The following is a 13,497-nucleotide window of genomic DNA, read 5'->3' as shown; positions in this document are numbered from 1 at the left end:
ATTTATGGTCAATATAATTATATACTTCACTGACAATGAAATGGTTCATTACCCTAATCACTAAGTAGAATTAGAGATATAAAATTATTAGAAATGAGTAATTATAAACAAACACTATGGAGGATTCAGTATTTTTTCACTTGCCAGGAAGACAAAAAATAAAAATAATAATATATGTATATTCACACAGAAAAAAAAAAGTCGAGGAATTATGGAATTCACAAGATAGACAGGTCAGGTATATGCAAATAATGAAAAACTGGAAACAAAATTTTCAAAATATCTTGATTAATTCAATATCAGTACAGAAATCCCTGCACCTACACACCTTGGCTGCTATCAATGAGGTTATTAATGGTTGTCTTAGGCACGTTCCACCATGCTGAATAATCACTTGGGAAAATCATCAAGATCTGCTTCTGCCAGCTCCCTTTGCCGATCAATGACATCCCAGATGTGCTTGATGGAAGAAAAATCTAGAGACTCTGCAGGCCATGGTAGAGTGTTTAGACCAGGGGCCTCAAACACAGATGGGTATATGGGCCGCACACAGAATAAAATTGAATTTGGGGGGCCGCATTCGTTGCAGGTCAAAGTGACATTTTTAGTGATACCATTTTTTTCTATACACCCTTTGAACATTTTTGCCGTGTTTATTTTTTTATAGCTTGGGTCATTATGGATGTGGCGATAATAAACGTGCACTTTTTTGTGTTTACTTTAGTTTATTTATAAAACAGTATTTTTAGTGTCAAAATTTTTTCTCATGCTTTACTTATTTTTAAGTTTTACGTTTTTGTTTACCCCAGTTGGCCACATATAGTAATATTGCCTTACAATTAGCACCATATGGTAATTCTGGCAAACATCTTGGGAGTAATGTGCCCCATCCTGGTCCCCATCCAGGGAGTAATGTGCCCCATCCTGGTCCCCATCCAGGGAGTAATGTGCCCCATCCAGGGAGTAATGTGCCCCATCCTGGTCCCCATCCAGGGAGTAATGTGCCCCATCCAGGTCCCCATAGTGTGCTGTTCTTCACACACACATAAAAGAGAAAAAAAGATTCTTCTCACCTGTCCTCCGTTCCCTCGGCGTCCTTTGTGCATACGTGGCCCGCAGGCACCACAGAGTCCTTGACGATCCCGGCCTGGTCCAGGAGGAGCCACCGACATCAGCGCTGCATTGCCGCACAGAGACAGTCTCCTAGCACAGCATTACCAATGCCAGCAGCCGGCCAATCAGAGGCCAGCAGCTGACATCTGCACATGTAAGTGACGTCATACGCCGCTGCGCCGGGACGCAGATGTCAGCTGCTGGCTAATACTGGTATTGCTATGTTGGGAGACTGTCTCTGCGCGGCAATGCAGTACTGCTGTCGGGGGCTCCTCCTGGACCAGGTTGGGATCGTCAAGGGGTCTGTGGTGCCTGAGGGGCCGCATGTGGCCCACGTGTTTGAGACCTCTGGTTTAGACCATGTAGAATGCTCACAGTAGCATAAAGCAACATAAGGCCTGTCATTGTGTTGAAAAACGGCTCCTGGGTCACCGCGGTACAGCCATTTCTCCAAAGTGTCAACATGGCAAAGCCTCATATTGCCCGCGCTACTGTGAGCAGCCTGAATGGCGTAAGTGTACTACCATGGCCTACAGCGTCTCTGGACTTGTTTCCAATCATACACATCTGGGATGTCATTGTCTGGAAATTGCTGGGCCGGGCCGGGCTTCACAGAGCACTAGATTCACAATACAGAAGTATCAGTCTGCTTGGGAGGACCTCTTGTCCAATTCTTCACATAAAAAGACTATATATCAGGCAACCACCACATCCCGAAAAACCTTTAACAATCAACGTTCTGTATCACACATGGTGAAATACATAAATATGTACAAATAATCACCAGAACCACTATTCATCTGTCATTTAACCTGCCACACAAAATAAGCGCAAAAAGCCATTAAAATCTCACACGTCCCTCCCAATACAGCAGCAAGAAAAAATACAGCTCATCCCACAAAGAAAAGCCAAAAAACTACAGCTCATCCCACAAAGAAAAGCCGAAAAACTACAGCTCATCCCACAAAGAAAAGCCGAAAAACTACAGCTCATCCCACAAAGAAAAGCCGAAAAACTACAGCTCATCCCACAAAGAAAAGCCGAAAAACTACAGCTCATCCCACAAAGAAAAGCCAAAAAACTACAGCTCATCCCACAAAGAAAAGCCAAAAAACTACAGCTCATCCCACAAAGAAAAGCCAAAAAACTACAGCTCATCCCACAAAGAAAAGCCAAAAAACTACAGCTCATCCCACAAAGAAAAGCCAAAAAACTACAGCTCATCCCACAAAGAAAAGCCAAAAAACTACAGCTCATCCCACAAAGAAAAGCCAAAAAACTACAGCTCATCCCACAAAGAAAAGCCAAAAAACTACAGCTCATCCCACAAAGAAAAGCCAAAAAACTACAGCTCATCCCACAAAGAAAAGCCAAAAAACTACAGCTCATCCCACAAAGAAAAGCCGAAAAACTACAGCTCATCCCACAAAGAAAAGCCGAAAAACTACAGCTCATCCCACAAAGAAAAGCCGAAAAAAAACCTTGATTGACGGAACAGTAGAGTTTTGAATCTAAAAAAAATGGTGGCACAATCCGAATTTTTTCATTCAGCTTTTAAGCTCTGACCTAAATTATATAGATGTGGCCTGACGGTGATCGTCCTGATGAGCAGACACTTGAGTGAACACTGCAAAAACAAAGCAATGGCTCAATCTGCAGCATCGCTGGACCAACATCTGAACTGTGGATTACTCTGCAGGTCAGTTTGCTGTGAGCACAAGAGTCCATTATACAGACAGAGAAGCTGAATGATGCCTGGGAGTTGCACACTTGCTCTCCAGCACTATGCAGCGCGCAGCACACTCACTGCAGCACTATGCAGCGTGCAGCACACTCACTGCAGCACTATGCAGCGCGCAGCACACACTCTCTCTCCAGCACCCTCACTGCAGCACAGCACACACACACACACTCTCTCTCCAGCACACTCACTGCAGCACAGCACCCTCACTGCAGCACAGCACACACACTCTCTCTCCAGCACACTCACTGCAGCACAGCACACACACTCTCTCTCCAGCACACACACTGCAGCACAGCACACACACACTGCAGCACAGCACACACACTCTCTCTCCAGCACACACACACTCTCTCTCCAGCACACACACACTCTCTCTCCAGCACACACACACTCTCTCTCCAGCACACACACACTCTCTCTCCAGCACACACACACTCTCTCTCCAGCACACACACACTCTCTCTCCAGCACACACACACACTCTCTCTCCAGCACACACACACTCTCTCTCCAGCACACACACACTCTCTCTCCAGCACACACACACACTCTCTCTCCAGCACACACACACACTCTCTCCAGCACACACACTCTCCAGCACACACACTCTCCAGCACACACACTCTCTCCAGCACACACACTGCAGCACAGCACACACACACTCTCCAGCACACACACTGCAGCACAGCACACACACTCTCTCCAGCACACACACTGCAGCACAGCACACACACTCTCTCCAGCACACACACACTCCAGCACACACACTCTCTCCAGCACACACACACTCTCTCTCTCCAGCACACACACTGCAGCACAGCACACACACTCTCTCCAGCACACACACACTCCAGCACACACACTCTCTCCAGCACACACACACTCTCTCTCCAGCACACACACTGCAGCACAGCACACACACTCTCTCCAGCACACACACACTCCAGCACACACACTCTCTCCAGCACACACACACTCTCTCTCTCCAGCACACTCTCTCTCTCCAGCACACACACTCTCTCCAGCACACACACTCTCTCCAGCACACACACTCTCTCCAGCACACACACTCTCTCCAGCACACACACTCTCTCCAGCACACACACTCTCTCCAGCACACACACTCTCTCCAGCACACACACTCTCTCCAGCACACACACTCTCTCCAGCACACACACTCTCTCCAGCACACACACTCTCTCCAGCACACACACTCTCTCCAGCACACACACTCTCTCCAGCACACACACTCTCTCCAGCACACACACTCTCTCCAGCACACACACTCTCTCCAGCACACACACTCTCTCCAGCACACACACTCTCTCCAGCACACACACTCTCTCCAGCACACACACTCTCTCCAGCACACTCTCTCTCTCCAGCACACTCTCTCTCTCCAGCACACACACACTCTCTCTCTCCAGCACACTCTCTCTCTCCAGCACACTCTCTCTCTCCAGCACACTCTCTCTCTCCAGCACACTCTCTCTCTCCAGCACACTCTCTCTCTCCAGCACACTCTCTCTCTCCAGCACACTCTCTCTCTCCAGCACACTCTCTCTCTCCAGCACACTCTCTCTCTCCAGCACACACACTCTCTCCAGCACACACACTCTCTCCAGCACACACACTCTCTCCAGCACACACACTCTCTCCAGCACACACACTCTCTCCAGCACACACACTCTCTCCAGCACACACACTCTCTCCAGCACACACACTCTCTCCAGCACACACACTCTCTCCAGCACACACTCTCTCCAGCACACACACTCTCTCCAGCACACACACTCTCTCCAGCACACACACTCTCTCCAGCACACACTCTCTCCAGCACACACACTCTCTCCAGCACACACACTCTCTCCAGCACACACACTCTCTCCAGCACACACACTCTCTCCAGCACACACACTCTCTCCAGCACACACACTCTCTCCAGCACACACACTCTCTCCAGCACACACACTCTCTCCAGCACACACACTCTCTCCAGCACACACACTCTCTCCAGCACACACACTCTCTCCAGCACAGCACACTCTCTCCAGCACAGCACACTCTCTCCAGCACAGCACACACACTGCAGCACAGCACACACACTGCAGCACAGCACACACACTCTCTCTCCAGCACACACACACACTCTCTCTCCAGCACACTCACTGCAGCACAGCACACACACACTCTCTCTCTCCAGCACACTCACTGCAGCACAGCACACACACACTCTCTCTCCAGCACACTCACTGCAGCACAGCACACACTCTCCAGCACACTCACTGCAGCACAGCACACACTCTCCAGCACACTCACTGCAGCACAGCACACTCTCCAGCACACTCACTGCAGCACAGCACACACTCTCCAGCACACTCACTGCAGCACAGCACACACTCTCCAGCACACTCACTGCAGCACAGCACACACTCTCCAGCACACTCACTGCAGCACAGCACACACTCTCCAGCACACTCACTGCAGCACAGCACACACTCTCCAGCACACTCACTGCAGCACAGCACACACACTCTCTCTCCAGCACACTCACTGCAGCACAGCACACACATACACTCTCCAGCACACTCACTGCAGCACAGCACACATACACTCTCCAGCACAGCACACACACACTCTCTCTCCAGCACACTCACTGCAGCACAGCACACACACTCTCTCTCCAGCACACTCACTGCAGCACAGCACACACACTCTCTCTCCAGCACACTCACTGCAGCACAGCACACACACTCTCTCTCCAGCACACTCACTGCAGCACAGCACACACACACTCTCTCTCCAGCACACTCACTGCAGCACAGCACACACACACTCTCTCTCCAGCACACTCACTGCAGCACAGCACACACACACTCTCTCTCCAGCACACTCACTGCAGCACAGCACACACACACTCTCTCTCCAGCACACTCACTGCAACACAACACTCTCTCTCCAGCACACTCACTGCAGCACAGCACACATACTGCAGCACAGCACACACACTCTCTCTCTCTCTCCAGCACACTCACTGCAGCACAGCACACACACTGCAGCACAGCACACACACACACTCTCTCTCTCTCTCCAGCACACTCACTGCAGCACAGCACACACACTCTCTCTCCAGCACACACATTCTCTCTCCAGCACACACACTGCAGCACAGCACACACTGCAGCACAGCACACACACTCTCTCTCTCCAGCACACTCACTGCAGCACAGCACACACTCTCTCTCTCCAGCACACACACTGCAGCACAGCACACACACTCTCTCTCCAGCACACTCACTGCAGCACAGCACACACACTGCAGCACAGCACACACACTGCAGCACAGCACACACACACTCTCTCTCTCTCGCACACTCACTCATTCAGCGTACAGTTAGGCAATAGAAGCACATTACTCATACCACGTGACCAGACGCGGGCCGCGCATTGCACTGTCCCTCCTCAGCTTCCGTACAGCGCGGCTCTGTCTGGTGCTGCGCAGTGTTGGGCTCAGAAGCGCGCCCCCGTGTACATGCCCGCCCTCTGCCTGCCACTGTCTGGGCGGTCGGTACCGCACGGCAGGGGGTGTGTTTCCCGCCACCTGATGTGACGCTATCGGTTTTACTTTATGGCGTTTTTATAGATTATCATCCCGGGAAAATAAAGCGACTGGCCGGCGAGCAGTGATGGAAGGGCTTACTGACGAGGAGGTGCCCTCCACATCTCGGGAGGACGCAGACACCACTGCCGACGAGGTACGGGACCCGGCGGGAGGGAGGTCTCAATTTCTGGACTAATTTGCCGCGATTTTCGTAATGGCGCGGACCTGCGGTGACAGAAAATGGCGGCAAAAGAACCAGGAGCGACGCCCATAGCACAAGCTGAAGTCCCGACTACTGCGACCTCCTGACAATCAGAGGCCGGCGATGGCCTGCAGCAACCAATCACAGGTCGGCTTTCATTTCCTATCAAGCGCCGGAAACTGAGAGCTGCGATGTGATTGGCTGCTGCACACAACACTATGCACCTTACGCCTGTAGTGTCAATGTGCACTGCTGCTGGTAACACACAGGCTCCGGGCCTTCTGACGGCCTCCGGCTACGAGTCTGCAGTTACATATGTGACTGTAGACTTTTGAATACTAACATCATGCGCACTGTGCGAATTCTCAGGGAGCGGGTGGTCATGTGACCGTACGTAGGCGATATGTAAGCTCATGGCCACAGTACGACTAGACGTGTCCGGCCTCGCTTAATACGCTTGTACCCTTGTATTGGGTGAGGCTGCGCACGTCTAGTTGCACTTAACCACATGTATGCAAAGCACAGCGAGTTTTGGGCTGCTTTTTTTACCCTCTCAGGTATCGTTTATGGCTCACCTTTTGGCTCAGTCATATTATCTTCTGACCAGCTACCACTAATGCTCTAAAATTTTTTTTTTTTTTGTGTCAGCAGCTTAGCTCTATACCATTTACTAACACCTTCATGTAGGTTTTTTCATGCTGTCTTACCTTTGTCTACATATGTAAATTTAGGGTGTCGTCGTTATAACGGACTCCATACTCTTTTGGCTTGCACATATGAGGGTTGGCCATATCATGACTTGATTTGGTTTTTGATATTGAAGCATTCATGTTTTTAATACATTGTGGGGTTGTTTGTATGTTTTGTGTCTAATATTGAGTCATAGTGATCCCTGCCATTGCATACAGTCTTTTCTCTCTTTTTCTGGTTATTAATTGTAACTGTATGTGGTGGGTTGATCCTTTCATGGTTTGATAGTGGTGCCCTCCTCATTTCGCTACGATAGCGAGCAGTGTGCGCACTGCGAGGATTCACAAGTCTGTAGTCGCATAGAGCCACTGCAGACCTATAGCCGGACATCCCCTTTAATGCAATTTTTTTTTTTTTTCTTTAAATGGAACTTGTCATCAGGTTTTTGAATTCCACAATACTACCATCCATGTGAGGGCACTGTAACGCTGATAACATCCTGACCTTTATTTTCGAAATCTGGGTTTACATTTTAGAAAAAATTTTAGTTGAATATCACATATCACAAATCTAATATATATAATTGTCTTATCCCGTCTGTCCTGTCCAGGAAATCCCGAGTCGCTGATTGGTCCGGCCGGGCTAATCAGCGACGCTGGATTTCAGAAAAAGATGGCGGCCGTTAGCGGCTCATCTGCTGCACGGAGGTCAGCGGCGATGCAGCTGGGAGATGAGCAGCGCCAGCCGGTCATCTCCCGGCTGCTAGCAGCAGAAGGACCCCGACCGGCGGCGCCGCTGCCCTCCATGCGGCTACCGTCAGGAGATCAGCGCCTAGGGCTGCTGATCTCCCGACGGCAAGTGTGAAGGGAGGACCGGGGAGCGGCGCCGCCGGTCGGGATACTTCTGCTGCGAGCAGCCGCTCATCTCCCGGCTGCTCGCAGCGGAAGTACCCGCACAGGCAGCGCCGCTCCCCGGTCCTCACTAATAAGACTCGCTGACTGGTCGTGGCCGCCGGCCGCGACCAATCAGCAGTATTGGCACCAAATTTAAACACCGCTCTGCTGATTGGTCGCGACTAATAAGTGATTTTGTCGCCAAATTTAAACACGCTCTCCAGTCCTCTCTAACACGGTTCACGGCGGCCGCGACCAATCACCGATATTGCCGCCAAACTTAAACACCACTTTGCTGATTGGTCGCGGTTGCCGGCCGCGACCAATCAGCGATTTTGGCGCCAAATTTGAACACCGCTCTGCTGATTGCGCCCGGTTGGCCGCATACATATTCTAGAATACCCGATGCGTTAGAATCGGGTCACCATCTAGTACTTAAATAAAACATTACTTTTATTAGAGAATTTTTTTTTTTTTAAATAGCACCAATATATTATTATGACCAAATAGTAGTCGCTCATCTAAATGACAGTATAGAAGGTACACACTAATTGTAGGGTGAGTGTAATGTGACCCTATCTTGCCTCAGAGGTTGGCACCCTACACCTGTGCGATGGTGCCCCCTCTTGAACGTCGACTCTCCCTGTCTGGCCCTGCTGTTGAGTCGGTAAGCCATACCTCCGACTCCTCAATTTCCATGACACCGACTCCCTCATACAATGCTCATGTTTAAGTGATAAATTTACTGTAGCACAGATTCATCTCAGCTAAAAGTCTAGACCCTTAGATCAGGAATAGGACAGACATTTATAGGACATTTCATAACTTTCCCAAATTCCTATGAAAAAATATTCCCCACAAACTGCATTGAACTACTGTACTCAATTTATTATATATTTTAGGAGTTGGAGTCTGTCCATTTTATACAGACTCCACCAAAATGGGCTCCAATCACGACTCCACAGCCCTGCCTGTAAAGGGAGGAAAGGTCAGAAAAAAAGAGCAACAACAAGTACAAGAAAAAATATATACTGTATTTTTTGGACTATAAGACACACTTTTTTTCCTCCAAAATTTGAGGAAAGTGGGGGGGCGCGTCTTACAGACCGAACATATGTTCTGTGGGTGGTGGGTGGGCTGGAGGGGAGCAGCAGCAGAGGATGAGCAGAGCACAGGAGGTAGCATCTGCCTGCTGCAGCCTGTGCTGTGCCTGCTGCTAAAGAAAATGAATATTCACTGCTCCCCACGCCCATGGGCGTGGGGAGCAGGGAATATTCATTTTCCTTAATAGTGTGCACATTGTAGCTGCAGTGCGACTCCTGTTGTGGCCAGCAGTCTGTGTGCCCGCTATTAAAGCTCATGAATATTTGCTACAACCCACTCCATGGGTTGCACAAAGTGTGCGCGCTATTGAAGAGTGAATGGTCCCTGCTTCCCACGCACACAGTCCCGGCGTGGAGAGCAGTGACTATTCCGGCACAGCACTTCACTGTCTGAGGGCGCATGGCAGGGATCAAGGGGTGCCATGCATACCAGGATTGGGGGAATCAAGGGGTGCCATGCATACCAGGATTGGGGGAATCAAGGGGTGCCATGCATACCAGGATTGGGGGAATCAAGGGGTGCCATGCATACCAGGATTGGGGGAATCAAGGGGTGCCATGCATACCAGGATTGGGGGGAATCAAGGGGTGCCATGCATACCAGGATTGGGGGATATTAACAGAATTGAGGACATTACCCCAATACCAGTGTCAGCAGCATACCCCATCCCATATAACAGTGCATCATGTGTTTGTGCACATACTCATCCAGATGTAAATTGTCAAAAAAAGTATGTTCAGCAATAAATTAAGACAAAATTGGGTTAATACAATGTGAACACATCGAGAAAATCACCATGTGTTTTTATACCCAATTACACATCATGTGGGGTTGAAGGACTTCATATAATGAACACAAAAATATTGCACTTAGTCCCACTGTGTGTAATTGCACCTTATCCCAGTACACTATTGTAACACCAACAACCCACTGATACAGTCATGCAAACATCCTAATACTATCCTGTGCACAAATCATCAGAATATGCATATAGCTCATAATTGCACCGTATCACAATATACACTGCTCAAAAAAATAAAGGGAACACTTAAACAACAGAATATAACTCCAAGCAAATCAAACTTCTGTGAAATCAAACTGTCCACTTAGGAAGCAACACTGATTGACAATCAATTTCACATGCTGTTGTGCAAATGGAAAAGACAATAGATGGAAATTATTGGCAATTATCAAGACACCCTCAATAAAGGAGTGGTTCTGCAGGTGGGGACCACATACCACATCTCAGTACCAATGCTTTCTGGCTGATGACTGGGATAGTATCTTTAGTAATAGGAGCACGGATAGAAAATGGGACATTTTCAAAACAGTCCTACATAGTCACTGTAGAAGGTACATACCTTATGGGAATAAAAGGGCTAGGAATAGGAGGAAGCCAATGTGGCTAAATAAGGAAGTCAAGAGGGCAATGAAAAACAAAAAAAGGGCTTTCGGTAAACTTAAACAAGAAGGCAGCGAGGAAGCGCTAATATCTTATAGGGAAAAAAACAAAATCTGTAAGAAACAAATAAGAATAGCAAAAGAGGAGACAGAGAGACTAATTGCCAAGGAAAGTAAAACGAATCTCAAACTGTTCTTTAACTATATAAACAGTAAAAGGATTAAAACTGATGGCGTTGGCCCATTGAAAAATAACCTGGGTAAAATCATAGAGGGTGATGAGGGTAAAGCAAACCTACTCAATAGCTTCTTCTCCACTGTTTTCACAAAAGAAAACAATTTATCGGAGGAAATGCAGAGTGATAAAGTAAACCCTCCGCTAAATATCACCCACCTAACCCAGGAGGAAGTTCAGAAACGCCTAAATAATATCAAAATAGACAAGTCACCAGGCCCAGATGGCATACACCCCCGGGTACTAAAAGAATTAAGTAATGTGATAGACAGACCGCTGTATCTTATATTCAAGCACTCTTTATGGACAGGGACTGTCCCACTAGACTGGCGCCAAGCAAATGTGGTACCAATATTCAAAGAGGGGTCTAAAAGTGACCCTGGGAACTATAGACCAGTCAGCTTAACGTCTGTTGTGGGTAAATTGTTTGAAGGATTTCTTAGAGATGCTATTGTAGAATATCTTAATGATAATAACTGTCTAACTCCATATCAACATGGATTCATGAGGGATCGCTCCTGCCAAACAAACCTGATCGCCTTCTACGAGGAGGTGAGCTCACAGCTGGACCGGCGAGAGTCAGTGGATGTTGTATACCTTGACTTCTCCAAAGCGTTTGATACCGTGCCACACAAAAGGTTGGTATATAAAATGAGAATGCTTGGTCTGGGGGATAATGTGTGCAAGTGGGTAAATAGCTGGCTGAGTGATAGAAAGCAGAGGGTGGTTATCAATGAAGTAAGCTCAGGGTGTGTCAGGGTTACTAGCGGGGTGCCTCAAGGGTCTGTCTTGGGCCCTATATTATTTAATATATTTATTAATGATTTAGTGGAAGGGTTGCATAGTAAAATAGCAATATTTGCAGATGATACTAAACTTTGTAAAGTAGTTAATACAGATGAGGACAGGGCACAGCTACAGGAGGATTTAGATAAATTGGGGAGTTGGGCCAAAAAATGGCAAATGGGGTTCAATGCCGATAAATGTAAGGTCATGCACATGGGAAAGAAAAACAGCAGTCACCCATACATATTAAATGGGAAACCGTTGGGGAAATCTGACATGGAGAAGGACCTGGGCGTCTTGGTTAACAGCAAATTAAATTGGAGTGCCCAGTGTCAGGCAGCAGCTGCGAAGGCAAATAGAGTCATGGCATGCATCAGAAGAGGAATAGGGGCATATGATGAGAACATTGTTCTTCCTCTGTATAAAGCGCTGGTAAGGCCGCACTTAGAATATTGTGCACAGTTCTGGGCTCCGGTGCTCAGGAAAGACATTGGAGCTAGAGAGGGTACAAAGGAGGGCGACTAAGGTAATAAAGGGAATGGAGGGACTAGAATACCCAGAGAGGTTGTCAAAATTAGGCCTATTTACATTGGAAAAGAGAAGGCTTAGGGGAGACCTCATAAACATGTATAAATACATCAGGGGGCAGTACAGAGATCTCTCCCATGACCTGTTTATACCAAGGATGGTGACAAAGACGAGGGGGCACACTATGCGTCTGGAGGAAAGGAGGTTCCTGCACCAGCATAGAAGGGGATTCTTTACGGTCAGAGCCGTGAGACTCTGGAACTCTCTGGGAGAGGAAGTGGTGATGTCCAACTCACTTAAAGAGTTCAAGAGAGGCTTGGACGCCTTTCTTGAGAACAATAAAATTACATCTTATGCTTAGTTAATTAATCCAGGGATTTAATCTTACTGCCAGATTGGTGTCGGGAAGTGAATTTTTCCTCAGTGATGTAAATTGGCCTATACCTCATGGTTTTTTGTTGCCTTCCCCTGGATCAACGCTGCGGAATAGCTGCAGTGCACAAGAAATAGGCTGAACTGGATGGACGCTTGTCTTTTTTCGGCCTTATAAACTATGTAACTATGTAACTATGATTTGGTCTCTTTTGAATGTTGGTTGTGCTTTCACACTCGTGGTAGCATGAGATGGACTCTACATCCCACAGAAGTTCCTCAGGTAGTGCAGCTCATCCAGGATGGCACATCAATGCAAGCTGTGGCAAGAAGGTTTGCTGTGTCTGTCAGCGTAGTGTTCAGAGGCTGGAGGCGCTACCAGGAAACAGGCCAGTACACCAGTAGACGTGGAGGGGGCCGTAGGAGGGCAACAACCCCGCAGCAGGACAGCTACCTCCGCCTTTGTGCACGGAGGAACAGGAGGAGCACTACCAGAGCCCTGCAAAATGACCTCCAGCAGGCCACAAATGTGCATGTGTCTGCACAAACTGTTAGAAACGACTCCATGAGGGTGGTATGAGGGCCCGATGTCCACAGATGGGGGTTGTGCTTACAGCCCAACACAGTGCAGGACGCTTGGCATTTGCCACAGAACACCAGGATTGGCAAAGTCGCCACTGGTGCCCTGTGCTCTTCACAGATGAAAGCAGGTTCACACTGAGCACATGTGACAGACGTGACAGAGTCTGGAGACGCCGTGGAGAGTGATCTGCTGCCTGCAACATTCTTCAGCATGACCGATGACCGGTTTGGCAGTGGGTCAGTAAT

The 13,497-nt window shown here is 48.3% G+C and overlaps 1 protein-coding gene across 2 annotated transcripts in view; it reads left to right on the top strand.

Moving 5' to 3' along the window:
* Positions 1 to 6,320: 6,320 nt before the first annotated feature.
* SMARCA1 (SNF2 related chromatin remodeling ATPase 1) overlaps positions 6,321 to 13,497 on the top strand; it is a 95,563-nt gene continuing 88,386 nt past the window's right edge. Inside the window, exon 1 of one of the 2 annotated variants that reach the window (XM_073641094.1) lies at positions 6,321 to 6,612. In XM_073641094.1, the coding sequence (XP_073497195.1) occupies positions 6,544 to 6,612 (69 nt within the window). In that variant the 5' untranslated portion in view covers positions 6,321 to 6,543. Of the gene's footprint in view, positions 6,613 to 6,666; positions 6,808 to 13,497 lie in introns of those variants that run through there. The other variant, XM_073641095.1, reaches the window with a different exon arrangement.

Source organism: Phyllobates terribilis, unplaced genomic scaffold, assembly GCF_046119375.1.
Source record: "Phyllobates terribilis strain yellow unplaced genomic scaffold, ASM4611937v1 Scaffold_7__3_contigs__length_470593459, whole genome shotgun sequence".
NCBI classification, from domain to species: Eukaryota; Metazoa; Chordata; class Amphibia; order Anura; family Dendrobatidae; genus Phyllobates; species Phyllobates terribilis.
The sequence above is the reverse complement of the archived record's forward strand: the minus strand, read 5'-3'. Positions and strand labels throughout refer to the sequence as shown.